This window comes from Pelobates fuscus, chromosome 9 (genome assembly GCF_036172605.1).
Source record: "Pelobates fuscus isolate aPelFus1 chromosome 9, aPelFus1.pri, whole genome shotgun sequence".
NCBI classification, from domain to species: domain Eukaryota; kingdom Metazoa; phylum Chordata; class Amphibia; order Anura; family Pelobatidae; genus Pelobates; species Pelobates fuscus.
The window spans coordinates 124,084,793-124,111,671 of record NC_086325.1 but is presented as its reverse complement, the minus strand read 5'-3'; the positions used below and the strand labels follow the sequence as shown (position 1 = coordinate 124,111,671).

The 26,879-nt window shown below is 42.9% G+C and overlaps 2 protein-coding genes across 6 annotated transcripts in view; one reads left to right on the top strand and one right to left on the bottom strand.

Annotated features, from left to right (window-relative positions):
* Window positions 1–19,766, top strand: part of PSMB7 (proteasome 20S subunit beta 7) — an 83,973-nt gene extending 64,207 nt beyond the window's left edge. Inside the window, exons 7-8 of the mRNA XM_063432362.1 lie at window positions 18,522–18,673; window positions 19,534–19,766. Of these exons, the coding sequence (XP_063288432.1) occupies window positions 18,522–18,673; window positions 19,534–19,645 (264 nt within the window). The 3' untranslated portion in view covers window positions 19,646–19,766. The remainder of the gene's footprint in view (window positions 1–18,521; window positions 18,674–19,533) is intronic.
* Window positions 19,767–24,447: 4,681 nt separating this feature from the next.
* NEK6 (NIMA related kinase 6) overlaps window positions 24,448–26,879 on the bottom strand; it is a 407,500-nt gene continuing 405,068 nt past the window's right edge. For all 5 annotated transcript variants that reach the window (XM_063432360.1, XM_063432357.1, XM_063432356.1 and 2 more), the window contains exon 10: window positions 24,448–25,584. In XM_063432360.1, the coding sequence (XP_063288430.1) occupies window positions 25,474–25,584 (111 nt within the window). In that variant the 3' untranslated portion in view covers window positions 24,448–25,473. The remainder of the gene's footprint in view (window positions 25,585–26,879) is intronic.

The window sequence follows — 26,879 nt, the reverse complement described above, 5'->3', positions numbered from 1 at the left end:
GTTAAAACCCTTTCAGCCACTAACCTTTCTCCAACACTGGGCTCCCTCGGCGCTGGGGAACTCTCCTCCTCCTGCCGACGTCAGCACCGAATGCGCATGCGCGGCAAGAGCCGCTCGCGCATTCAAACCGCCCATAGGAAAGCATTACTCAAAAATGACTTTTTTTTTTTTTTTTTATTCTTTATTTTATTTGTGCAGCAGATAACAGTAGTCATGCAGAGCCACGACAGCAACTGCAGGCATTTTTCATAGTGTGACAAATACGTGACAGTGTAAACAGCACATTTTTTTTTTTTTTTAAGCTTTCAGGGCTTGGTAGGTACATGGACATATAACAAATAAACAGTGTCAAAAGTGAAAATCGCTCCTAGACGCTTATTATGCTTAAAGTTGCTTAGAGAATATGTTTAAAATGCGCTTTGAAGCTTGCCTGGCCTATAGTAATATAGTAAAGGTCGCGCTCCAATGCTTATTATGCTTAAAGTCGCTGAAAATATGCTTAAAAGACGCCTTGAAGTTTGCCTGGCATATAGTAATATGGTAAAGAACGCGTTTTATGCTTAATGTTGCTTAAAATATGCTTATAATACTCTTGAAGTTTGCTGTATATCTAGTAAAACGTTCTATTAGTTGCGCTGGAAGTGCCTAGCTGCATTATAACAATCAGTAACGTAGAATGACATTGCAAAACTTGAAATACACATATATGTTACAGAGCATAAGTTGCAGACAGCAAGGGCACCAATAGGTTAAGTCTCGCTTGTATCCCAGCTAGTCTGGGGTTAGTGAGTCTAGTGTTAGGTCTGCTTGACTAGAAGGTTAAACATAGCTCGTGGATACTAACTTTTAAGTAGCTTATTAGTAGGAGTGCACTAACGTAAGGAAATTTAAGAAAAAATACAATTAGAAATAAAAAGGAACATAAGAGTATAACATTCGCTGAGAACTGGACTAGTCTAAGCCTAGGTAGACTCAGCATGCAGTCTATGGATTACGGATTATACATATGGTTATAACAACTATTTTAAGTGCTTCATCAGGCTGGCTTACAAGTGTCCCGTAATATGGAGCTAGCAGCCGCTAAGCTCTCTTTATGTCCCATGTTCAGGCAGATGCAGCTTGATGGCCCCTTATCAGCACTCAGCCGATTCCTGTGTTTAGTCTCTGTGCGACCCGCTCCGGTCGGTCTGCGACGGGGGCTTGGCGGTTGCCCTGAGGACAACGGTGGGATAACTGCCGTTGTAGGACGCTGTCCTCCCTTCTTTTCGGGGAGGCTTTCCGCCGATGTCTGTCGCTGGCTTGAGTCTGGAGTGCTCGGAACACCATCTGTGGGGACACCTGTCGCTGGGGGACGCTTTCCGTCGCTGCTGAGTGGTGAGTGGGCTTGGTGGTCCCGTTTTGGTGCGTGCGAGGCTGTGTAACAGGATTTGATGTTTTTTTCTTCGCTTCCCGCCACTTTGTCTCCCGGCTCCCTCTCTGGCTGGAGGTCGGCCCGGAGGCCCGTGTTGCGTTGCTGCACAGGCGCCGCCGTGTAGATGGCCGAATCCATGCCGCTGCTGCCTTCATGGCTAGGTGGAGGGACTGGCCCTTGTTGTGGAGCTTTGTCCGTAGGCTGTGGCATAGCCGGGCAAAGAACTCCTGGGTGTGCTTGGGTGGCTGAATGAGGGTGCCTCGTGGCGTCGGGCGCGCCATTGCCGCCATTTTGATTGCGCTTTCGGTAACTCTGTGGGGTGCAATCATATTTGTTTGGTTAAACCGCTTTGTGGGGGGTAACCGTCCCCAGCGGGGACCGGGATATCCCCCGCCGGTCCGGAGGGGGGGGTAGCAGGGCTGTAGTCAGCGCTCGTTTGTCGGGAATCGCGCCAGGGGGTCGGCCGTCTCCCCCAGGCCTCAGTCTCCGCTCATAAGTAGGCCGCGTGGCCGGTCCGTGTGCCCTTTGCTTGCCGTGGTACATGACGGGTATCAGTATGCTCCCTATGCAGTCCTGCTCCGTGTGTGGGGCTTTGTGTACCGCTAACATGGGTAGGTTTTGCAGGATTCGCTGTTGTTCACTCGCTGATGCAGGAGCTCTCAGGAGACACGTCCGGCCATGTTGGCTGTCAGGCCCCGCCCACCCCCAAATTACTCAATTTTTACTGTGATTTTCACAGTGAGAATCGCGGAAGTGGCCACTAGTGGCTGTCCGTAAGACATTCACTTACCCTCGGTGTAAACATAGCAGTTTCTCTGAAACTAAGTTTTTAGCTGCAGGGTTAAAACTAGAGGGACCTGGCACTCAGACCACTTCATTGAGCTGAAGTGGTCTGGGTGCCTATAGTGGTCCTTTAAGTTTATGTGGGCCTCGAAAATAAACGAAAAAAAAAACAAAACACATTTTCCTCGAAACTTAGGTTTATTTAAAAAAGTACAGTATAAAAAAACAAAAAAACATCATCCCCCTCTACTAAATCCCAGTCCCCCTCTCTTCTAAATCCCAGTCCCCCCACTCTTCTAAATCCCAGTCCCCCCCATCTTCTAAATTCCAGTCCCCCATCTTCTAAATTCCAGTCCCCCATCTTCTAAATTCCAGTCCCCCATCTTCTAAATCCCAGTCCCCCATCTTCTAAATCCCAGTCCCCCCATCTTCTAAATCCCAGTCCCCTCATCTTCTAAATCCCAGTCCCCCTCCTCTAAATCCCAGTCCCCCCTCTTCTAAATCCCAGTCCCCCCTCTTCTAAATCCCAGTCCCCCCTCTTCTAAATCCCAGTCCCCCCTCTTCTAAATCCCAGTCCCCCCTCTTCTAAATCCCAGTCCCCCCTCTTCTAAATCCCAGTCCCCCCCTCTTCTAAATCCCAGTCCCCCTCTTCTAAATCCCAGTCCCCCTCTTCTAAATCCCAGTCCCCCCCTCTTCTAAATCCCAGTCCCCCCCTCTTCTAAATCCCAGTCCCCCCTCTTCTAAATCCCAGTCCCCCTTCTTCTAAATCCCAGTCCCCCCCTTCTTCTAAATCCCAGTCCCCCCTTCTTCTAAATCCCAGTCCCCCCCTTCTTCTAAATCCCAGTCCCCCTTCTTCTAAATCCCAGTCCCCCCCCCTCTTCTAAATCCCAGTCCCCCCCCTCTTCTAAATCCCAGTCCCCCCCTCTTCTAAATCCCAGTCCCCCCCCTCTTCTAAATCCCAGTCCTCCCCCCTCTTCTAAATCCCAGTCCTCCCTCCTCTTCTAAATCCCAGTCCTCCCTCCTCTTCTAAATCCCAGTCCTCCCTCTACTAAATCCCAGTCCTCCCTCTACTAAATCCCAGTCCTCCCCCCTCTTCTAAATCCCAGTCCTCCCCCCTCTTCTAAATCCCAGTCCTCCCTCTAGTAAATCCCAGTCCTCCCTCTACTAAATCCCAGTCATATTCATCATAATATGATGTCATATTCCGGCACCCGGCATCACTACAGACGGCGCGTGCGAGGAAGCAGTGAGGAGCAGAAAGACTGAGCCCCTCCAGTGACCTCCTCTCCCCGACCGGGTAAATTTTAGCAGAGTAGGCACCTGCAATGTTGAGAAAGCAGGTGCCTACTCTGCATTGACACTAAACATGTACTCGCGGCTCGCTGGGCTGCAACAAAGTCCATTGTGGGCTGCGAGTTTGACATGTTTGCCCCAGAGGTACAGGTTACGGCTTGTGTTGTGTACTTCTTTCACAGGCTGGGTGCTGCTAATCCCCCTTCTCACATCACATCACGCTGAAAGTGGGGCGGTAGGGAGGAATAGTTCCCTTCCTTGAGTTGTTAAGGTATCTACATATTTTTAACAAACAATATTTGACAGCTGCATTTTTTTCCCCTTCCAATTATTAATCCTCATTGTCTATATGTATATATATATATATATAACTTAGATTGTTAATAATGTAGAGCTGTTTTAGCAAGGATGGACCATCAACCAGGAGTGCTTTAGAAGTCCCATGATGTTGTTATCCTTGATACATAAAATAAAATTGAGGATCAAATGTCTTTTATATCTTAAATAAAATTGGACACTGAGACTGAAAATCTGATCTGTTCTTACATGATCTTGCTCTGTAGGTTGAGTTGTCGCATTTTTTGCATAGATTTTGATATTTGGCATAAATGAATTTTTAATGTCTATGCTGCTAACCTGGATTTACATTCTTTTACTAAGAAAGATAAACTGCTGATTAATTCAGTATAGAACTCATTTACAAAGTGAGCTCCTCTCTGCAGGGATCCGCCACCCTGCAGAAAACAGATGCTGAATTAATACACCGGCATCTTTCGGAGTGCTCTGAAATATTAACATATTTTATTGCACGTGTGTGGTGCAATCAGAGAAAGTGGATGTATGCCTGCTTACGTGCACTGAGATATTCCCACTTTGCTCTTGTATAGATACAGATTGCTGTCCATTAATTGTCATTGTATCCACTAGACCACAGTAACGTATTGACATCGAGTGTATTAATGTAAAAGCTTGAGACTCTAAGTGTGTCTCTCTAATTCTGCATGTGTGCGTACTCCTGTCATGTCTGTGAATTTTCAGCATTTACCTGGTCTCTATTATACTTTGCATGCTTAAACTTTGAATAAAATCTATAACCAATACCCATCAGTTCTGATTTTATTCTGCATGGGCTGTTCATATAATTGTGACTTGTTTGTAAATTATCTGTGTATTACATTTAATGGCAATAAAATTTTAAAAATTCTACAGGGCTATTTTTCCAGCTTGGCCGTTTCAGCATAAACTTTGCAATTACCTTTTCCGTTCTACACAATTTCCAAATTTGTGAATAAACCGTTGTGTGCGTTTGCTTGAAATAATTGTATTTTAGAGTAGCATGCGTGAAAGAAGACTTTTCTCTTATTTATACATAATAGCAAGAGGCAAAATGAGAGGCTCCAACTGTGTGTTCATGCAGCATGCTTCACTTGTACATATTGTTATGATCCGAGGAGGAAGTGTTTACTTTGCAGGGCTCAATCCACCTCTATTGGTTGTCTTCATGACAGCTTCTAGAGGCGCTTGCACTGAACTGACAAACAGTCCCATGATACTAAAGCTCACAGGAAAGCACTGAATATAATGCTTTCCTATGGGGAAGCTTAAATGTTAGTGAGTAAAATTTTCATTTTCTTAACTTTAAGGGAAAGTAGGGCTGTATATAACTAGGGACAGGGACACACTAGCCACAGAAACACAGGTTTGTATTCCTAACACTACAGTGTGCTTTTAAATGTGTTCCAACAGACTTAACTACTTAATATGTTAGTATATTTATACATTTTGTGCCCCTGCGCTTTAGTATTGTTCAAGTTACAATCTAACGTTCAAGGATGTTGTTCTGTTATCCCGATAACCTTAAGGAGTTACTAAGAATGTTATCACAATGTGCTCTTTCATACAGCATGTTTGTTCACGCTGTAAACACATACTGTGGTGGAATCTCGGTAAAAATAAATTTAGTAGGCCGAGATTACCACGTGGCATGTGTACGTTCATATGCTGACGTATCGGTCGGTTGGTTGCACGTGGCAAGATACGATCAGTAGTGTACGGAGCATGTGCAAGAATACAGGATATAGTATTCCCCTCCTCCATTGTGCTGGACAGGCCATGCGGTCAAGCAGGAAGTTAGTTCTTGTTCGTATTGATTGGTCAAGAGAATGTGCGGGTGGAGCTTAATATGGGAGGAGTTATGTGCCTATATAAGGAGCCTGCACTATTGTCCGGGGCTCAGAACTTGTTGTATTTTGGTGACATTAGTCCCTCTGAGCCCCGGTCGGGGAATCGAATAAAGAATCTCTTCCTTCCTGAAGAAACCTGTGTCCACTTCTCTGTGCTTGGCTTCCGTCAGTTTCTCCGGTATCAATACCTATGGGGTCAATTATTTTGCTATCAGAATTAATTTTATCAAACCGCTATACTTTACTTTCCAAACATATACCTATAATTAAATCAGCAATCCCATAATCAACTTCGTAGCAACATACATTCATTAATACATAAATATTAAATAAAATATAAATACACGTTGTTCTTTATTTTATACCTTGGATTCCTTGGCCTTGCTGTTACTTAAAGTAATCGAGGTCCTCGCCCAGCAAGAGAACATAGTGGCCGGACATAGAGCTCTTGGCCTGCAAAGCTTTTGAAAGGATAACTCTGACTCAATATCAGTCATTTGAATTCACTAAATAATGCACTGTATGGGTTTTGGTGCCAAGAGTGCCATAGTGCGGCACCCCTTTACCTTCCAACTAAACAAAAAAAAAATATTTTTTTTTATTATAAGATTGTAAATTATTAATTCATGAAGACTTTTACACAGTTTATTTTTAATGCTAAATTTATTTTTGATTAAAGGCTAAAAATGAACTGTTCTGCCTCTTTATCTGACTTATGTAAAAAAATGCTTGTTAAAATTATGGAAGAGACAAAGTTTACAAAATATGTTAAGTACTATTCTCATTTTTCTTTGAAGGGTTACTTCAACCCTTTTTTACATCTGTTTCTTTTTTGTTTTGTTTTTTCTTTTTCCATTCCTTATTATTGTTAAGCCCTGCTCTCCCCCCAAACATTACAATTTATGCAAAACTAAGCTATAACTTACATGAAATCCAGCCACATAGAGAAGGTTTTGATTGGACTGTTCAACCAGCCCATGCACATGCTCTAAACCGGCATGGGTATGGGGAAAAATTAATTGAGATTATATGGAGGTGGGGAGGGGTGACAAACTCTAATTACACCTATTGCCAGGATGCAGAGCATGCTGATGATAGATGTATTTTTTTGCAGAGAATATACCGGTACATTTGGCAGTCTGGAACAGAGTTCCAGGCTGCCAAAGTCACATGTGCCAAAAGTGCAACTATCAAATATCTCTTAATGTGCAGCGTTTCATGCAGATACAGACTCCTGCAACCATAACCACTTCTAAAAGCAGAAATGGTCATGGTGATTGGAGTACTGCTTTAAAGGGACATTGAATGCACCCAGACACACTCAGCTCATTGAAGTGGTCTGGGTGCAGTATCCCTTTTGCATTTAGTGTTGCAATGTTAAACATTGCAGTTCCAAAAAAAATTCAATGTTTACATTACAGCTTTAAGTCTGCCCTCAGTGGGTCAGACCTTACTGTTCTGCGACCAACTACTAACAAACTTGCCTGCTGCTGTGATTGCTCTGTGTGAAAATGCAGCAGTTGATAAGAAAACAGAACAGTCTGACCCAAATGGATGCTCAGACAAATAACTAAAAGTTTTTCAAAATAAATAAATAAATATAAATAATTTAAAGGAACACTATAGTCACCTAAATTACTTTAGCTAAATAAAGCAGTTTTAGTGTATAGATCTTTCCCCTGCAATTGCACTGCTCAATTCACTGTCATTTAGGAGTTAAATCACTTTGTTTCTGTTTATGCAGCCCTAGCCGCACCTCCCCTGGCTATGATTGACAGAGCCTGCATGAAAAAAAAACTGGTTTCACTTTCAAACAGATGTAATTTACCTTAAATGATTGTATCTCAATCTCTAAATTGAACTTTAATCACATACAGGAGGCTCTTGCAGGGTCTAGCAAGCTATTAACATAGCAGGGGATAAGACAATCTTAATTAAACAGAACTTGCAATAAAGAAAGCCTAAATAGGGCTCTCTTTACAGGAAGTGTTTATGGAAGGCTGTGCAAGTCACATGCAGGGAGGTGTGACTAGGGTTCATAGACAAAGGGTTTTAACTCCTAAATGGCAGAGGACTGAGCAGTGCGGCTGCAGGGGCATGTTCTATACACCAAAACTGCTTCATTAAGCTAAAGTTGTTCAGGTGACTATAGTGTCCCTTTAAAAAAATGTAATGTTATAAACCTTTGAAAAGTTAAAATGTCATGCAATTGTCCTTTAAATGCTACCCATTGCCTTAATAAGAAAAGCAGTGGACCCTCCTTTTTTATGTATAACTAAAAAAACTAAAGTGAATTTAAATAAATAAAAACAAGGGGAAATAGAGGAACAAAAATAATTAAAAAACCAAAACATGCAAGTGACAGTGCTGTTTTAATGTGAATTTATCTAGCTCCCCTGGGCATCTGTGGTCTGGCCTTTTCTACTGGAATCGCTAATGTGAAAATTCCTACTTCTGTATTAGTGACATCAATTTTGACCATCATTGGCTGAATATGAATATATCTATTGTAGAAAGGGAATTTCTGCTTCAGATATATCAGAGATGAGAGGCAAGACTGAAGGCACCACATAGACCAAGATGACTGTCAAACTATTCCAAAACTGTTTACTTAATGTGTGATGGTGCACAGGAACTACTGGCACTGTATCAACTACAGCATATTGTATTGGTTATGGTGCCTAGACGGACCCCATAAACCTTGCATTAATAAACTTGATAGGAAGAGTTGTCAGTGGCCATTTTAGCAGGCAGCAGTTATTCAAATTTTTCTCCCGTCTATAAATATTTTAAGGAAATAATGCAATGCATTTTGACATTTTTCTTAAATCTGCAAGAACCCTTTCCTCCCAACAGCATAAGCACACTTATGAAATGGTCTCCTTACTCTTTTTCCACACTCTTAGGCAACACTTTGGGACTCCAGATGGACTACATCTCATTGATGCCTTGCCATTTCTCAGTGCTTTCCTATGGACGCTCTGCGCGATGGAGGCGAAATTCGCCTCCAGCGTTGCAGATGCGCCTCTAGTGGCTGTCCGGAAGACAGCCACTAGAGGCTGGATTAACCCCAAATGTAAACATAGCACTGTAAACGATCCATCTGTATAGACCTATATTGCTGGTTCGTCTGTTTGCCGTTATTTTCGCTGGATTTCCTATCCGTATGCCCCTGTTCGTATGATGCTGGAATACCGATTGAAACTACCGAACAAACGGCCACCCAGGAGAGGAGTGTGCTGCTGACACCTCTCCATTCCATTCGTACGGGTGGTCGTTGTTCGTATGCCGACCACGAGGCGGTGGCCATTTTGGGACACGAGGAGAATCAGCGGAAGTCTGGAAGTCGCCGCCTGCCTTCTATTTCGTCGAGGCGTACGAACACCGGTCCGTTCGGGAGTTTGTAACCTTCGTATGGACTTTACCCAGATAGCCGTCCCATGGAGTAATTCGTATGCCGAAGGACTTGTGAAAGACTTTGACTCCATGGCGATTGAACTAGGTACATCGGATCTGAGCGCTATTCGGTAGAAATATGCACTCAGATCCAGGCTATCTGGGGATACGTTACACGAACCATATTCGTTCGGTATTTCTTCAGTTATGTATTTTACTGTATTTTTCTTATTGTATTCTAAAATGGCGATTATCTCTATCCTGGGAGATAATTAGGTTTCTTCCTAATTATCTCCGGGATAGAGAAGAAGGATTTATGGGTAAGATGGGAAGGGCTTATGTTGAAGCCACTGCGATTGGATACTGTCCAATATGTTTTACAGTCTTCCACAAGGTCCCCTAGGGGAGTGTCCACCTTGTGGAGACCTGCATAAATACCAGGCAGGTAGCCCCCATTAAACACATTCCTGTTTGACCTTCAAGACGGAGCTTGGTCTCGTTTGTGGAGGGATTTATTATTGGGACAGCGCTTTCGTTATTTCTAGCTGTGGAAGGAGTTCGACTGAATTGCTGATCGGTAGTTGCCGCGTTCGTATGCTTTGTTCGGGAGTTTTGACGATCGGCTGGATTAAATCTGCATTTCTGGAGAAGGGGATTATTTACTAAACGGCGGCTTCATCTACCTGGCGGTGAGTGTCGTAACAAGCACTTTCTCTGAAACTGCTATGTTTACATGTGAAGGGTAAAAAAAACCTGATGGACCTGGCACCCAGACCACTTCATTGAGCTGAAGTGGTCTAGGTGACTATAGTGTCCCTTTAACAACATATGGAGTAAAGAAGTTTGCCAACCCCCTGCACTAGGGAAGTCCTTCATGGTGATATTTCATTAGCCAAATATGGGTTAGTTCTGAGCACAATCTGCAATTTGTTTATATTACAGATACTTTGGGTGACTACTTACTATGTGTGCTATGGTCATACAAAACATTTATTTATTTTACATTAAGGTGACATTTTAACAAGTTTCTTTTTTAATACCATCAAGGTCCATACAAAGGATTATATACTAAATTTTAATCTGTACTAAACAGAACAATTTGTTCCGGCACAGATTAATTGATTTGTTAGTACCAGCTGAAATGCATATGTGCACAATTCTAGTATATAACTTACTACATTTGTATTATTTATCTACTTTGTTATATCTACTTTATATGTCAACATTCTTATTTCTGTGGCTATGCTACGTTTTCATGCGCTGTCTGAAATATTACCTAGATGGGATAACATGAATTCTTTAAATCGGTTTATCTCTGCATTCTTGTACAAGAAATTACATTTTTTTTCCAACTTACTATTTTTTTTGTAGTCCTCAACAGTAGTTTATAAATTACAATTGATATTTATGAGAACAAAAAGATTGTCTGTAGTGGTGAATAAAAAAATACCATTGTGTTGAGCGATATGGAATCATTGAATAAGCCCAGGGTGGGATGAATCTTACCTTTTATATCCTGTCTACTATATTGTAGGCTCCCCGCATCCCCTTGTGTAAACTTAATTGTCTCTGATAGCAACTAAGCCAATCTGCAGCTGAAAGTGGTCATTTTGCAAACATGAGCCATTTATTATCTGCCTGACAGAGCCGTGTGTCCTATCACTTGTTCTCTCTTATAATTACCATACTTCAGCTGTGTAAAAAGTGACTTTGCTTTCTTATTGCACATCGCCTAAAGCAGATTAACTCATTTGCTGCCTAGTAATCCACGCCAGATGTATTTGTTGCCAGTTTCTCAGGCCACTTCGTAGTTAATTCTGGCATTATTGTTTCTTGGTGTTTAATATTTAATTTGTGTCCTCCTTATTTAAACGTTAAATGTGTTATGGGAAATTAATTTTATGTGTGGTTTATTGCCAATATATGTGGCAGGTAAATAGTGTTTGCTTTGAATTTTCACTGTATCCTATCTGCTCTGCAATTGTAATAACTACGGCTGATATCTTCCCTTTACTATCCATCAGCATCTGATCCTGAACAAAACCACTGCTCTTCCGACAACCAGCTTAAAGTTAAGATTTAATATAGCCCCCCGTCTACCATCAAGAAGGCCTCGACAGTTTAAAGCTCATTCTCTAAATCTCTGCAGACTTTATGGACAGCCAAGGGCCCATATAAAGTTTAATAGCATTATGGAGCATAAATCATCTTTTAAAGATGCAGCTAGCAGCACGGATATTAAATGCAGACAATTGTGCGCTTTATAAATAATTTATCAAACACCATTTTAGATTGCCCGTCCAGACTGACTTGTTTATTTTTGCCCTTACTGGCGTATTCCTTAGATGCTTCTTGAGAGAACCATTAACGGTCAGTTTAATGAACTCCGGGGCGTTCAGGTCACTATGAGCCTGATGCCGCAGCTGTGGTGACCGATCTGGACCTCTCTCCTGCCTTTCTCAAGTGCTGGCCATTTGTCATCTGCTGGTAAATGGCTGTGTACATTGGAGTCCAGGGACACATTGTGTGATACAGTGATGGAAGCAAACAGATAGCTCTATAAAGAGCTGCTTGTCACAGCTGACTCGTCTTACCGTACATCACTCTTATTGTAATCTCATTTAAGAAGCAGCATAGGCCCCAGGGTAACATATTCCCAGGTACTTTGGACTTTGCAGCTGTAAACTACTCACAGACCCAGTTATTCGCTCCAAACTTTCTTTGCTTTAATTACACGTGTGGCGTCTGCCTTCAGAAGACAAGTAATAGCTGTGTACTGGGAGGAGGATATATTACAGATATATTATGTATCCATCCTCCTAACAGGAAAGCTGTAGCAACACAACAGCACCATATTAAAAAAATAATAATAATTCTGAAACCCTGCAGACGTGTAACCGATAAAATAATCATCCCTCCACCTCCCTGGTGTCTTTTCTCAGTAGAGATTTGGTGGATGCATGTAATAGACCAGGGGGTAGGCAACCTTTTAGCAGTACTGTGCCGAAATAGGATTGTGATGTCCCGTAGTGTGCCAGTCCTATTTTTTTTTTTTAATTAATGTGTGTATGTTGCCGTATTCTGCTTGTTATTTATACTGCAGTTGCTTTGTATCGTCGTATTTGTGCGTGTAAGCTATTATATTGTATATGTTCATCAGTCGTTTGTGGCATCATGTAGGATACCTATGAATGTGGGCTGTGTATGGGGGCTGTTTGTAGAATTGTGCGTGTGGATGGATATGTCACATTGTGTGTTTGGTAGAATGTGTATGGTTTGGGGTATTGCATGTGAGAGGCTGGATCTGGGGTTGTGTGCATGTGGATTGTCAGTGGTGTTGAGTTTGTGCACATTTGTGGGCTGTTCGTATTATTTGTATGAGGGGAGGATTATTCTTTTCTATGTATAGTCGTGTGGGTGGCTTCCGTGGGGACCAAGCTGGCCAGGTACAGGTCAAGGACAGGAGCAGTAACAGCAGCTGTGGGCTGCTTTACTCCAGTGTGGATTCCTATTCACAAGTGCTGGAATGAAAGGATCTGAGATCACTTCCTTTATGAGCTGCAATGCATGAATTGAGGATTGTCCTTCACCACTTTTTCGTATTGGGAGATATCTTAAGTTTCACTGGGACTCCTGATAGGCAAGAGCCTGTTTGGCTCTAGCAGCCTTGAGTGCCGTGCAAAGACACGGTTACCTACCTCTGGGTAGAAAGTACAATACAGTGTCTGTATTGTACTTTATTTAATTTCAGTCACAACATGAAAAATACAGAAACTTGTGTGTGTGTATGTATATATATATATATATATATATATATATATATATTTTTTTTTTTTTTTTCTTTTTTTTTTCTTTGCTGTAATATACAGAATAGATGCTCACTAATGTGCAGTCATGTATACATACCTCCCAAATGTCCCTATTTTTTTCTACCCAAATGTCTTTCTTTTCAAGGAGCCTTATACTGTTGGAGTGTATACCACAGGGCTCAACAAATCCCAGGGACCAGGTTGCCATGGCGACTAGGAATTTTGTCATGGGGCCTTTGTATTTATCATCTCCTTCCCTCCCAAGTGGCCTGCTGGCTGAGAGAGAGTGGGGTTGCGCAGCTGGCTGTGAGGAATGGAGGCGATAAGTGAGCTGTAATCTTATTGCTCTGCTCCCTTGCGACGAAAGATGATGTCACTCCAGTCTCGGCATCACTAATTTAAATAACTTTTAAAAAATTGTGATTGTGTGAGAGGATTTGTGTGCATCTGTCAGTCAGTGAGTGTGTGTGTTTAGGTGAGTGGCCCCCCTCGGATTGCATGGGGAATGTTGAGTACCTCCATGCAGAATGTTAAAACTCTGAATAAGATAAAAAGTACTTTAGTGACCTTCTGAGTGACTAAAGCCACTAAAGGTGTTACTAGGCAGCAATGTTTCAAAAGGCAGTGTTTACATTAGAAAGCTTGCAGGCACAGGTTATAGAAACCACAGCCACTGCATTAACTGTAGTGGTTCTGGGTACTATGGTGTCCCCGTAAGTATTGTATTTTGCAATAATAGCCTCAGTAATATGTCTTTACACTACATAAAATGTGCTTAGAAGTTAGTTTGTATAAATAAGATAATGTAACTTAGAACAAGAACAGATGCATAATTGCATAAATTATTAGTAAAGCATGTAAAATGTCTCCAATTAGCTCCATCCCCACTCACACTGCTAAAATTAAAATACCACTTTTTGTCTGTATGCCAAGTTGGTGGGTATGTGCATACATTTACCGAAGGAATGTACTAAATGTGAGTGGTAGTTCAAGAGCAGGGGTAGTCAACCTGGTCCCGGTTTGGGATTTCAGTAGGTGGTGGGTTCTGAAGTAAACGCCCATTGTGCCTTGATGGCCGTGGACCATGGCCGGGAGGCGAGATACTTTCATGTCCCTTGCTGGCCCATGCAGAGGTCCCCCCCCCTATTCTTATTTTTAGGGCCCCCACCCGCCGCTCAGGGATGGGGGCCGGGGGGGGTGGGGACAGTATGCCCCCCCTATTGTTATTTTTAGGGCCCCCACCCGCCGCTCAGGGGTTGGGGCCGGGGGGGGGACAGTAGGTCTCCACCCCCTTATTGGCAATTTTGGGGCCCGCACAGGGGTGGGGGCCGGGGGGGACAGTAGGTCCCCCCTTATTTTTAATTTTAGGGCACCCGCCGCTCAGCGATGTGCACCACATCGCGATGACGCTTCTCTCAGAGAAGCGTCCTATTGGGCCCCGCGATTTCGTAATTTTTACGAAAAAGGGGGTGCGGCATGGCTGGGAGCTCGGCGCTGGAACGGAGGTAAGTTTTTAATATAAAAAAGCCTTGAAAATATTTTTTTTTTGCTGCAAGTACATATAAAAGCAAGAAGGAAGGCTGGGGGACCTGTCTTTCTTGCTTTTATATGTTGGCTATAGAGTCCCTTTAACCCCTTAATGCCGTTACGGCGTTCTATGCCGTCCCCATTATAATGGGCTTTAAAGCCGTTGTTGTGGCATAGAACGTCGTAACGGCTTTCTACCCCAGGAGCCTCCAGATAATCACCTTCCCATTGATCAGCTTTGATAGGACAGCCCAGGCAGCCCTCCCATGGCTAATCATGACCCCCCCCAAAGCTGGCTATGGATCTGCCTGCAGGGAGACTGGGCTGTCAGACAGTCCCCTTGCTGGTGGGAAAGTAAAAAAAATATATATATTATTACACTTGTTAATAAATTAAATGTGTGTGTATGTATATATATATATATATATATATATATATATATATCTCATATATATATGTAACGTCATATGTAGTGTATTTTAATATTAATATAAGTACATATATTAGTATTAAAATACTCTTAGAATTAAGTTACATATATATGATATATGTATTTAACATTTAAATAAATTATATATACCTGTATAATTTCACTCTAACTGTATTTTGTTATTAATGTGTATATATATTAACAAAATACTTAGAATGTAAAATACAAATAACCGTATATATATATATATATATATATATAGACATAAATGATTTACATAAGTATACACATATACACATAGAATTTACATACATATATATATTTATTAAAATTCTACGTGTATATTTAAGTAATCTTTTAACATAATTATGTGATTTAATTAATTAAAATTTGATTGACGTTTTTCACATTGAAATTTGCCAGTTTTGGTAATGTTGCATTTGAGACCGTATGGTAGCCCAGGAATGAGAATTACCCCCATGATAGCATACCATTTGCATAAGTAGACAACCCAAGGTATTGCAAATGGGGTATGTCCAGTTATTTTTAGTAGCCACTTGCTACTGGCCAAATATTAGTTTATTATTAAGTGGCTACTAAAAATGACTGGACATTCCCCACTTACAATACCTTGGGTTGTGTACTTTTGCAAATGGTATGCCATCATGGGGGTAACTCATTCCTGGGCTACCACATAATCTCAAAGGTAACATTCCTCATCTGGCAAATTTTAATGTAAAAAGAAAAATGGAATGTGCTATATTTGACCCTGTAACGTTACAAAACACTGTAAAATCTGTTAATGGTGGGTACTGTTGTACTTGTGAGACTTTGCTTAATACAAACCTGTGCATTTTATTGCAGTAAACGTGAACAGTATTAGGACATTTACAGCTAAAATGTCAGGCGGAACTACAATTTTTTTTCAAATCTTAATTTCTCAGTTTTTTTTTTAATTTTATTCATGAATTATGTTTCTTATATGAATAGTTCATGAGATATTAAAACCCTGTTTCTCCTGAACAAAATTATATATGTGTGGGTGCACTTAATATGAAAGAGGTGAATTACGATTAAACAGACATATAGCGCAAATTCCAGTTTTTGTTTACATTTTGTCTTGATCAGAACGTGTACTATTGACTCTGTCCTGAAGGGGTTAAATACCTTGTATCATATATTTATTTTGGTGTACAGTGACTTTAGATGCCATCTGCCCATATTGCATGTTTTTTTTTTTTGGTTTTGTTTTTTTAACCAAACAGCATTTTACTCCAGATTCTCAATTGCCACTCAGATAAATGTGCAAGTTCCACTTCTGTATAATATATACAATGATGGGGTATTCCTAAAGGCTTAACCCCTTAAGGACACATGACATGTGTGACATGTCATGATCCCATTTTATTCCAGAAGTTTGGTCCTCAAAGGGTTAAACGTTTACATTTTGTATAGTGTGGTGCTAGACATTTGGTTGGGGAGAGAGGGAATGATTTTTGTTAAATTATTTAGACTGCAATTCCCATCGCCCTCCCCAGGACCTTCTTCAACTCCCTGAACACGGCCATCAGACAATTTGTGTGGGCAGCGGGTGCAGCTAGACTCAGACATTCCCAGCTGATTCGTCCAAAATGTCAAGGAGGAGTGGCCCTCCCTTCGCCCCAAACTTACTACCAAGCGACACACCTCCTCAGAGTGGTAGACTGGCACGTACCCGACACTGATAAGCAATGGGTCCACCTGGAACGCGTACAAGCTAAAGAGTGTATACCATGGGTCACGTGGCTACTGCGGCCAGTGCAGACGAGGGACATCCGGAGGCACCCGCTCATAGGGGCAACCCTGCAAGTGTGGTCCACTATTCGCTACAAGTTGGACCTAACGACTAGCCCGTCCCCGCTGGTTCCGGTGATCTACAACCCTGAGATCGCAGGAGGGCTAGCGCCGAGAGACGTTACTGGACTGGGAAGCCCGGACAAACCATACTTGGGGGATTGGTGCGCTGGGGGACAGCTGGAAACCCTGGCCCCCCTGACACCCCTCCCTGGGCTGACCCGATTTCGATACCAACAAGTTCGGCATTACTACCAATCTTTACCGGGCAAACACCTGGTACACAGGGGGTTGACCAGCTTCGAGGCCATTTGCGCGAAGGGAAACCGCATACCGAAGGGAGTCTCCACGCTGTACTCTATGCTACTGACCGCAGCTCTGAGCCCCCCGGCATCATATCAATCTTCCTGGGAACGAGCTACGGGGGTCACTCTCACGGACCCAGACTGGGAGAAGATACACACCCTCGCGCACCAAGGTACGACCAGCGCAAAACTGCAAGAGACGAACTATAAGCTCATGACCTGCTGGTATAGGACGCCCTCCCGACTCTTCCGCATGGGTTTGTCACCAACGGCCAGCTGCTGGAGATGTGAGTCCGAAGACGGCACGGACTTACACATCTGGTGGTCCTGCCCTCTCATAGCGCCCTTCTGGCAACAGATACATGCGAAACTACGAGAACTACTAGATTCGGACATTCTGATGCAACCCCTACCGATGCTTCTTCACCACACTACGATGCCTCTGGGGGCCTACAAGAGATCACTGACGAGACACTTCTTGAATGCCGCCAAGAGCTTGATCCCGGCCCGCTGGAAGTCAGCTACCGTCCCCACGGTCTCGGACTGGATGGAGAAGGTAGATGAAATATACAGCATGGAGAGCCTCACGGCGGAACTGAGAGGTACGGGGGAGAAATGCACCAGCCTCTGGGCGCCCTGGATTGAATACATGGCTCGTCGACCGGTAGGGCAGCCGGAGCGGGGGGCCGAATAGACGTGTAGGCGCTGACACGCGGGGTGGGGTGTGGGGGTGCTGGTGGACTTCCCCTTCCCCCCCCCCCCCCCCCCTGGCCGACACCACCACCACCCCTTTTTTTTTTTTCCTTTTCCTTCTTCTCTTTCCTCTTTCTCTCCCCTCCCTTCTTCTCTCTCAGCCTCCCTCCCTCTCCCCCTTGCCGTGCAGGATTGACCCTAAACTAACGTAGCCCGGACAGATAATGGTCCCTGACATGTCACCGTAGAATATGAAGCCTGGACCCCAGGGCTCGTACTTGCACCATCTATGACTGCATTTGGGTCATTACCCCAAGCCAAACACAGACGCAGGACGTAGGCGGGGGAGGAGTTGAGCCCCTCCAGGGGAAAGAGAAAACACGATACCCCCTCCCTACCTTCCCTTATAAGTAAATATAGAACATGTTCTAAAGTTCAGTTTGCGCAGTTGCGCTTGGTTGTTCAGTTAACCACAGAGACGGGGTGGGGATATACAGGTGGGAAAACGTGAGTGAGCATTACTATATGTACGGTATTATACTTGGCGTTTGTAAGAGCTATGCTTGTTTATTCTCTGTATACAGGTATATTGTGCTTCAATAAAAATGAAGATTGCCAAAAAAAAAAATTATTTAGACTGACATAAAGGGTGGGCAGCACTCAAAGACTCCATGCACCATAGACACCATAATAAACTTTATAAATTATGGTGTCCCTTAATTCACCTTACACCTTTACACCTTACACCTTATACAGACAAGGTGCATGCTCATACTCTTTTCTTTCATTTTTTTTTTTTTGTATTTTGAAAGGGCAATTTAATTTATTATTTAATAACTTAATATTTTGGATTTGCAGGAAGAAGAAGCTAAACAGCTTGTACGGGACGCCATTTCTTCTGGCATCTTTAATGACTTGGGCTCTGGCAGCAACATTGATTTGTGTGTCATAACTAAAAACAAGGTGGATTATATACGTCCCCATGATGTGGCCAATAAGAAAGGTGTAAGGTGAGTTTTCAAATAATAGTGGGGTGGGGGGTGTAAGCTACTCAGAGATACTGTAGGCACCAAAATAACATTAGCTTAATGAGGCAGTTCTGGTGTATAGATCATGCTCTTGCAGTCTCACTGCTCAATTCTCTGCCATTTAGGAGTTATTTTACTTTATCTATGTCTGAAAACAGCTTCATTAAAGGGCCACTCTAGGCACCCAGACCACTTCAGCTTAATGAAGTGGTCTGGGTGCCTGGTCCCTCTAGGATTAACCCTTTTTTTTTTATATAAACATAGCAGTTTCAGAGAAACTGCTATGTTTATAATAGGGTTAATCCAGCCTCCAAATCCTCTAGTGGCTGTCTCACTGACAGCCACTAGAGGCGCATGCGTGATTCTCACTGTGAAAATCACAGTGAGAGCACGCAAGCGTCCATAGGAAAGCATTGATAATGCTTTCCTATGAGACCGGCTGAATGCGCGCGCAGCTCTTGCCGCGCATGCACATTCAGCCGAAAGGGAGGATCGGAGGCGGAGATGAAGAGGAGAGCTCCCCGCCCGGCGCTGGAATAAAGGTAAGTTTTAACCCTTTCCTCTCCATCCAGCCCAGCGGGAGGGGGGCCCTGAGGGTGGGGGCACCCTCAGGGCACTATAGTGCCAGGAAAACGAGTATGTTTTCCTGGCACTATAGTGGTCCTTTAAGCTAAAGCTGTTTTAATGCCTATAGTGTCAAATTAAACTGAGATGTCAAAGCACTTCTCCTAAGTTGATAAATGGCTTGCATCTTACAGTATATATGATATACAAAGTATGTTTTCTCATTGGTACATAATACATAGTGGAACTTAAAAAACAATATATATTTTGTTTTGTAGGACGGGAAATTATAAGTACAAGAAAGGAACAACAGGTGTTCTGTCTGAGAAGATTGTCCATTTCAACTTGGATGTGATGGAAGAAAATGTGCAAACAATGGATATTTCTTAAGATTAATGTATTAACTTGGAATCTGGTATGGTTAAGTTACCTGTATTTTCTATGTTATGAGTATGCTGTTAAGCCACTGCAGTTTGAACCAATACTTCAAATAAACACAAACGAACGATCATTGGTTCTGCTTGATTTTTATATATATATATATATATATATATATATATATATATATATATATATATATATATATATATAATTTTATTTTTTTGGGGGGGGGGTGGGGTTATCACAGGCAGTGGCATAATTCCCACGGTTGCAGCTGCGACTCGGCCATCACTTCAGGGTGGTGCACGGCTGCTCCAATCTGGGCTTGTGGTTGCAGGGTAACTAGCTGTGCACTCCCATCCTGTGGCTAGAGGGGCCTCAGTTTCACTCTGCCCAGTCTGATAGGAAATGCTCACTGAGAGCACTTTTTGTCAGGTCTTTACTGCAGTCCGCTCAGCCATGCTACATGGAGAGAGCATGTACAGAAGGGATGAGGGAGAGACACATAGAAGGCACAGGGAAGGGGAATTGACTCATTGAAGGTACCTGGAGCTGAAGAGATGGGAATTGAGACAATGTATTGTAAGGGTGCAGATATGTGGAGTGCCAGCTCTCCACACTGGCTACAGAACTACATTCTACAGCTGCTCACCAATAATTTATTTAAAGCGGCACTGTCATGCCGAACTTACCTTTCCTCAATCCCTTCCTCTTCTCCCCCTCTCTCAGGATCTGTTCTTCTTTTCTTCCTCTCTTCTTATTTTTTTTAGTTTTCTTTAAAATCATAAGACAATCATTTGCCTAATGGAGGTTTCCTCCGCTTGACCAGCTTTGACCAGCGGAGGAGCAAAGTGTGCTTCATTTCCGTCGGTCAGAGCAATTTTCCCACAATTCTCACCTTTCCTCCCTGTTCCCTCGATGCTTCCTGTCAGTATTGCCGAATGTCTCCATCCGTCTTAGGATGCAATTCGGGACTTTGTTCGGATCGCAATTTCATTCGAATGAATGAAACTCTGATCCTATTAGTGCTGTGGCTGCATCTTGCAGCCGCTTAGTAGATAACTCCCTAATTCCCGCACGACGGGTGGGGGCCCTAAATGACTGAGGGGGAGGGGCCTACTGTCCTCCCCTCCCCCGGCCCCAAACCCTGCGCGGTGGGGCTATAAATCACAATGAGGGGGACCTATTGTCCACCCCCCGCCCCCACCCCTGAGCGGTGGGTGGGGGCCCTATAGAAGAATGGTGGGGGACCTACTGTCCTCCCCCCTGAGCGGTGGGTGGAGGCCCTAAAAAACAATAAGGGGGGACACACCGAATGTCCGGCCCCCACCCCTGAGCTTTTTATTTGGCCTGAAAAATGAAGATTTTAGAAAAAAGAAGACATCAAATGGTAAGTTTAATTTTTGTTTACAGGTTAGTTATTTTATTCCCCCCCTCACTATTTTTAGGGTGAGGGGGGTAGGTAGGGGATAGTTTTATTTTGGTGGGGGGGGGGGGTGACTGGGGGCTTGGGACCCCTAGTCACCTTGATTGGGGGGGGGGGGGGGATTTTTATTTAGGGCCCCCACCCGCCACTCAGGGCTGGGGGCTGGGGGGACAGTAGGTCCCCCCCCCTTATTGTTTTTTTTAGGGCCCCCACCCACCACTAAGGGGGGGAGGACAGTAGGGCCCCCAACCACTGCTCAGGGGTGGGGGCCAGGAGGGGGAGGACAGTAGTTTCCCCCACCCCTCCACCACCATTCTTATATAGGGCCCCCACCCACCGCTCAGGGGTGGGGAGGACCTACTGTAGGTCCCCACCTCCTTATTGTTATCAAGTAGGTTATTTTTTTAAACAGTGAGCAGCCAAAGGCTGCTCACTGTTCTCACGGTATAGCAAGTAGGGGCATTGGGGAGATTTTAATCTCCCTTATGCTATTATGGGGGTCATATTGACCCCCATAGAGTGAGGGGGGACCTGGGGGGCTTATGAAGTGGCGGGGAGCACTGCTCCCTGCTGCTTCTATCTTTACATATTACAAGGAGGGAGCTGCGCGCCGGTAGCTCCCTCCTTGTAATAAACTGAACGAACACTGATAGTTTTTTTTTTTGTTCGTCTGATTTTTCTATTCATTCATTCGGCTTTCTGATGAATAGATGAAATTCCCGTTTGCATGTCCAAGTGTTTCACTGGGCATGTGCGGGGATCTCAGGGCTATCTAGTGTGGGCAGATGACGTGTCCCACAGGGACTTCATCTACCCACACAAAGATGGTGGCGCCCTGAATATAGATTTAAAAAAAAGGTAATATGGGGGGCTTAGGGGCATTTGGGGGTGACTAGGGGGTCAGTTAGATGTAGTGAAGGCGGGAGGGGGGTTAAAAAAAACGGGATTCGGCCATGACAGTGCCAAACACATTTAAGTCATGTAAAAACTTGTAATGGTTTTGGTCTATTTTTGACTAATTTATTTATTCATTGTGACTTAAATTATACTTTAAGGATTATTGGTGTGCAGCTGTAAGATTATTTGCCTAGGGAAGGTTTCCAGCATATTGCTGGTATTGGACAGATTGGTTGAGGGGAGGTGACTTTGGAGGTCACATTGCTGCCATTAATTTGGGCTTCAGCTGTTTTGACACCATACAAAATCCATAGCGGCATTATGGAAAATGCATACCCTTGATCTACTTTATATTAGGGTATGGACAATGGTGTATTCTGGTTTTGTGCTGCCCTAGGCATGACCAAACTCTGCACCTCCTTCCAAACAGACACACGCCCTCACTGATACACAGTCATTGTTACACACACTCACACTCACATTCACACTCACCCACACATATACTCATTGACAGATATACACTGTCAAAGTGTACATATGTCTATCAGTGAGTATGTGTGTTTGACAGACACACACTAAAACACTTAAAACATTTTTTTACATTTCAATCTACCCGGCCACCCTACCTTTGGGAGTGCTGGGGTTCAGTGGGGCTGAGCTAGCAGCTGCGGGCAGTCAGTAAGGCAGGCTCATAGTGAAGGCGGCAAGGGAGCTCTGATCTCCCTCGCAAGCCTCTTAGTGATGCCAGGGCCGTCATATTCCAGCTCTGGCATCACTGTGGTGCGAGGGAGTTAAGCAGGGGAGAGAGAGGGGGGAGATGGGAACTCCTGGCATTTTTTGCCGCCACTCAAGGCAAATGCCTCGTGCTAATTACAGTGCTGGGTAAGGGTCACTAACAAAGATCTTAACAAAACCCCACCTTTCTATATGAAGATTCCTCTCTACCTGTGAATAGTGTGCTGCTAAACCTCTCTGGAATCTCAGTGAACGTATAACCGGAAACATGCATATGTGGCAGCCAGGAACACCTATATTAAAGGATCACTATAGGGTCAGGAACATTATAGGGTCAGGAATACATGTTGGTGTTAAAACCACCATCTAGCCCCCTCTTGCCTCCATAAATATAGCAAAATCTTACTGTATTCAAGCCAGAAGCTGTAACTCTGCATGCTGTTTGCCTAAAAAAAAAAGTAGTCTGCTGACATCAGCAGAAGTGGTAGCCTGATCTGAGACTGACAAAGAGGCAGATCAGGGGCAGAGCCAGCATGTTTCAAACACAGCCCTGGCCAATCAGCATCTCCTCATAGAGATGAACTGAATCAATGAATCTCTATGAGGAAAGTTCAGTGTCTGCATGCAGAGGGAGGAGACACTGAATATTTGGATGCATTTTAGGCAGCCATGACCCAGGAAGGATCTCTAACATCTGAGGAGTGGCCAGTGAAGTTATCACTAGGCTGTAATGTAAACACTGCATTTTCTCTGAAAAGACTGTTTACAGCAAAAAGCCTGAAGGTAATGATTCTACTCACCAGAACAAATTCATTAAGCTGTAGTTGTTCTGATGACTATAGTGTCCCTTTAATATGAATAATAAAGTACAGCTGCACACTCTTGAGGAGGATGGTATCAATCATTTGGCTAAATTTAAAGTCTGTCACTTTCAGAGGACGACGCATATTTGCAAAATCCCCTGTAGTTGGGGTACAGCAGGATTTACTCACCTGTCCGTCAGCTCCATAGATGACATATTGCATATAGTCAGATCATGCCTGAATTCCACTCCAATCACTACTGGTATTGGACAAGGGTTGATGCTGGATCACCTTTTTCAATCTTTACCATAGTCCCTACTTTGCTTTATGCTATTGTTGGAATTTCAATAACATTTTAGCAAGTCAGTATTGCATGAATATTATAAGAGCCCCTTTTGATTATATAAATTAGGGCAAGAGTTTTTTTTCCTTCCCACTACCCATTGGTACATAGTAAATGTCAAAACGAACAGCATTTGTTCAAATATGTTTGTTTCAACTAAAAGTTTGCTAACCCATTCAGCTACTCCCAAAATGCAAAGTTGATTAGTTTAGCCAAAATTTGCATGTTCATTCCATTAACAGAAAATAAGAATCTCAGCCATAACTCTAGACCTTATAACAATAACCCACCCCCAAATCCCATCCCAACTATTTTTTCCTACCTAAAAGTGGCAATCCATTTGGCTCAATTCAGTTGATAGTGATTAGGGTGAATTTCAGATGCTATTAACTCAATTGAACCAAATACAAATGAGTGAATATTGCTATAGATCATAATTTTAGGTGGTTCTCATTATTGGCTAGATGTGCACCTATAGCTGCTACTACGTATTACCAGATTTTGTTTTGATGCCTGAATCCATTCAGTGGTAATATAGGAGAAGACTAAATGTGTTGGACTGTAAACAATTTTGAAACTTTGAAGTAAAAAAAACCTATACAAAACACAACAGGAAGATCTTATTTATTAACATTTCTTATCAACAACAAAATGACGCCTTTTTGAGACAGCCATGTATTAGACATTAGATCATATACTGTAACAGCAAGTCTATATATTCTTCTAATCGTGACCTCCCAGTATAAAGGGATTTATTTTATTTTCCACTGGTGTGGAGCCACAGACAGCCTTCTGTTAAAGCTTCCCAAATGAAGACTTTTCCTTCAAATTGTGGGGTTGATAACATATTCACATTAAAATAATTGTGCATTCACAGTTAATATTGGTTTTCTCATGGTGAATTGTCATTTCAAGGTTAACACTGCTTTTATTTGGTACTGGTAATATACTGAAGTTTGACATAATCCATCAAAAGTTTCTTGGCTATAAGCAAAATAAACTTCTCAAAGCAGTCAAAGTAATGGTGACACTTGGACACAGTGCGCCAGTAGTCACTGGAAAAATCTATAACAATCGTTAAGTAAGCACTGTCCTTTGTTGTGTGTATTTTTATTTTTGTAGACAAGGAAAATATATAAAAACAAAGATTGATTTTTTTTTTTTTATAAAACTGACAAAATACATTTAAGAATGTACAGCAAAATGCTATTCACGGAGATAATTATTTGCAAAAAGAAAGACATAGCAAAGCAATAAACACCAGCAGGGCTAATACACTACACGTTCTAGACCGTATAAAAATTAATACGAATTCATCAGAGGAATTACTTTTAATGTTCACATTTGAATTATACAAAGGTGCATTTTTGTTGAATGCACGGTTTTCATTCTGTATTATCCTAAATTACACACAACTTGTTAGAGAGGATCTACAACTGTAACATGGCATCTACAATCCGTATTAAATGTGTCTCCTGGAGTGTCACCTGAAGCCTGGTTTAGAGGTTCTTGTTTAACTAAACCGCAACAACGAAAAGACTCTTGTGAAGTTTCCTGGAGCCTTTGCTTCTTTGGCAAGAAGTATTCAAGTAACGTGGTGGAGTTTTCCTCAACAGATCAAGCACTCTTGTTTTCATGTGCTGGAAGTCCACACGTGCATCTGTTTAGCTACCTGGTGGACGTAGCCAATATCCGGCCTTTGGTCTGGATCTGGGTAAATGCACATACTGACCAACTCGCGTAACTGCAAGGAAAACACAAACCATGATGAATATCAAAAATATCGTAAGGGATCATATAATGCTGATTTCATGGTTGATTAAAAAGTATACTTTACATGTAACATAAACTAGATATGGGGAGCCTCAACTCAGCTAAGCATTGTTTTTCTTTCTTTTAAAAGCTTAACCCTTTAAATGTCACATGCTATGTAATTATTAATGCATTATATAGATAAAAGTTTTTGAATATTTTGCAAAGACTACGGACAGTGACACGTCAAGGGAAGGTAGGTTGTATCTATCCCTCACAGGCACGTGCATGAGACTACAACATTGAGGTCTACGAAGGATCCTGCCAGAATTCAACATCCTCTACAGCAGTGTTTCTCAACTTTTTTTTTTATTTGGGTACCCCTTGGCAGCCCAGTTCCATAAATTGTTCCCCATTTGTGGGTATCTCAAAGATTCCATCTCCATAAAATACTAATTTTGAAGGAGCGAGTGACAGAGCGACCTTTTTGAACTATCCTTCGGTTGCACTGCTTAGTGGGTCTTTCAGTAGGCAATCATGGGATACATAATTCTTCCACAGAACACGTCCAATCATTATATCAGATCATTGGAATTGCTCACTAAACTTTTAGCAGACAAATAGGATCATGCCTGGTACACGTTACCTTTTGAATGAACTAGGCGGTGTTTTAGTATTGGTAAAACTAAACTGTGCATGAGAATCTGCAACTGGAAACTACCCTGTGAGGAAAGAGCTTTCACTTTTGTATGTGTGCATTTTGAATGCACACAACAGGGACCTAAAAGATGCTGGCAACACAGAACTATGAGTTCTGAGCTGTCTGACACCCTTGGTGGGTTGTCAAAAGGGTAGAGTTTTGCAAATTGCTACTACTATCTCTTTCTCTAACCCCCCCCCCCCCCCCCCCCCCCCCAAACCCCCAAACCATAAGAGCGGGCTTAAAGGGACACTATAGTCACCTGAACAACTTCAGCTTAATGAGGTTGTTCAGGTGAGTGCTACAGCTACCCGGAGCCTTTTTCTTGTAAGCACTGTATTTTCTGAGAAAATGCAGTGTTTACATTGGAAGCTTGGAACACCTCTTGTTGCAGTCAATCAGACGGCCACCAGAGGGACTTCCGAGTTCAGAGGCCCTAAAAAGGCCTCTCGTCCGATGCATTCTGGGTGAATGCATCAGACGGGCTATCAGCACACAAAGCACTGTGAACGCGCTTTGTGTGCTGATAGCCTGTCAGCACTGCTGTGGGCGTGGCTTCAGCTGACAGCTGAAGCCCGAACCCACAG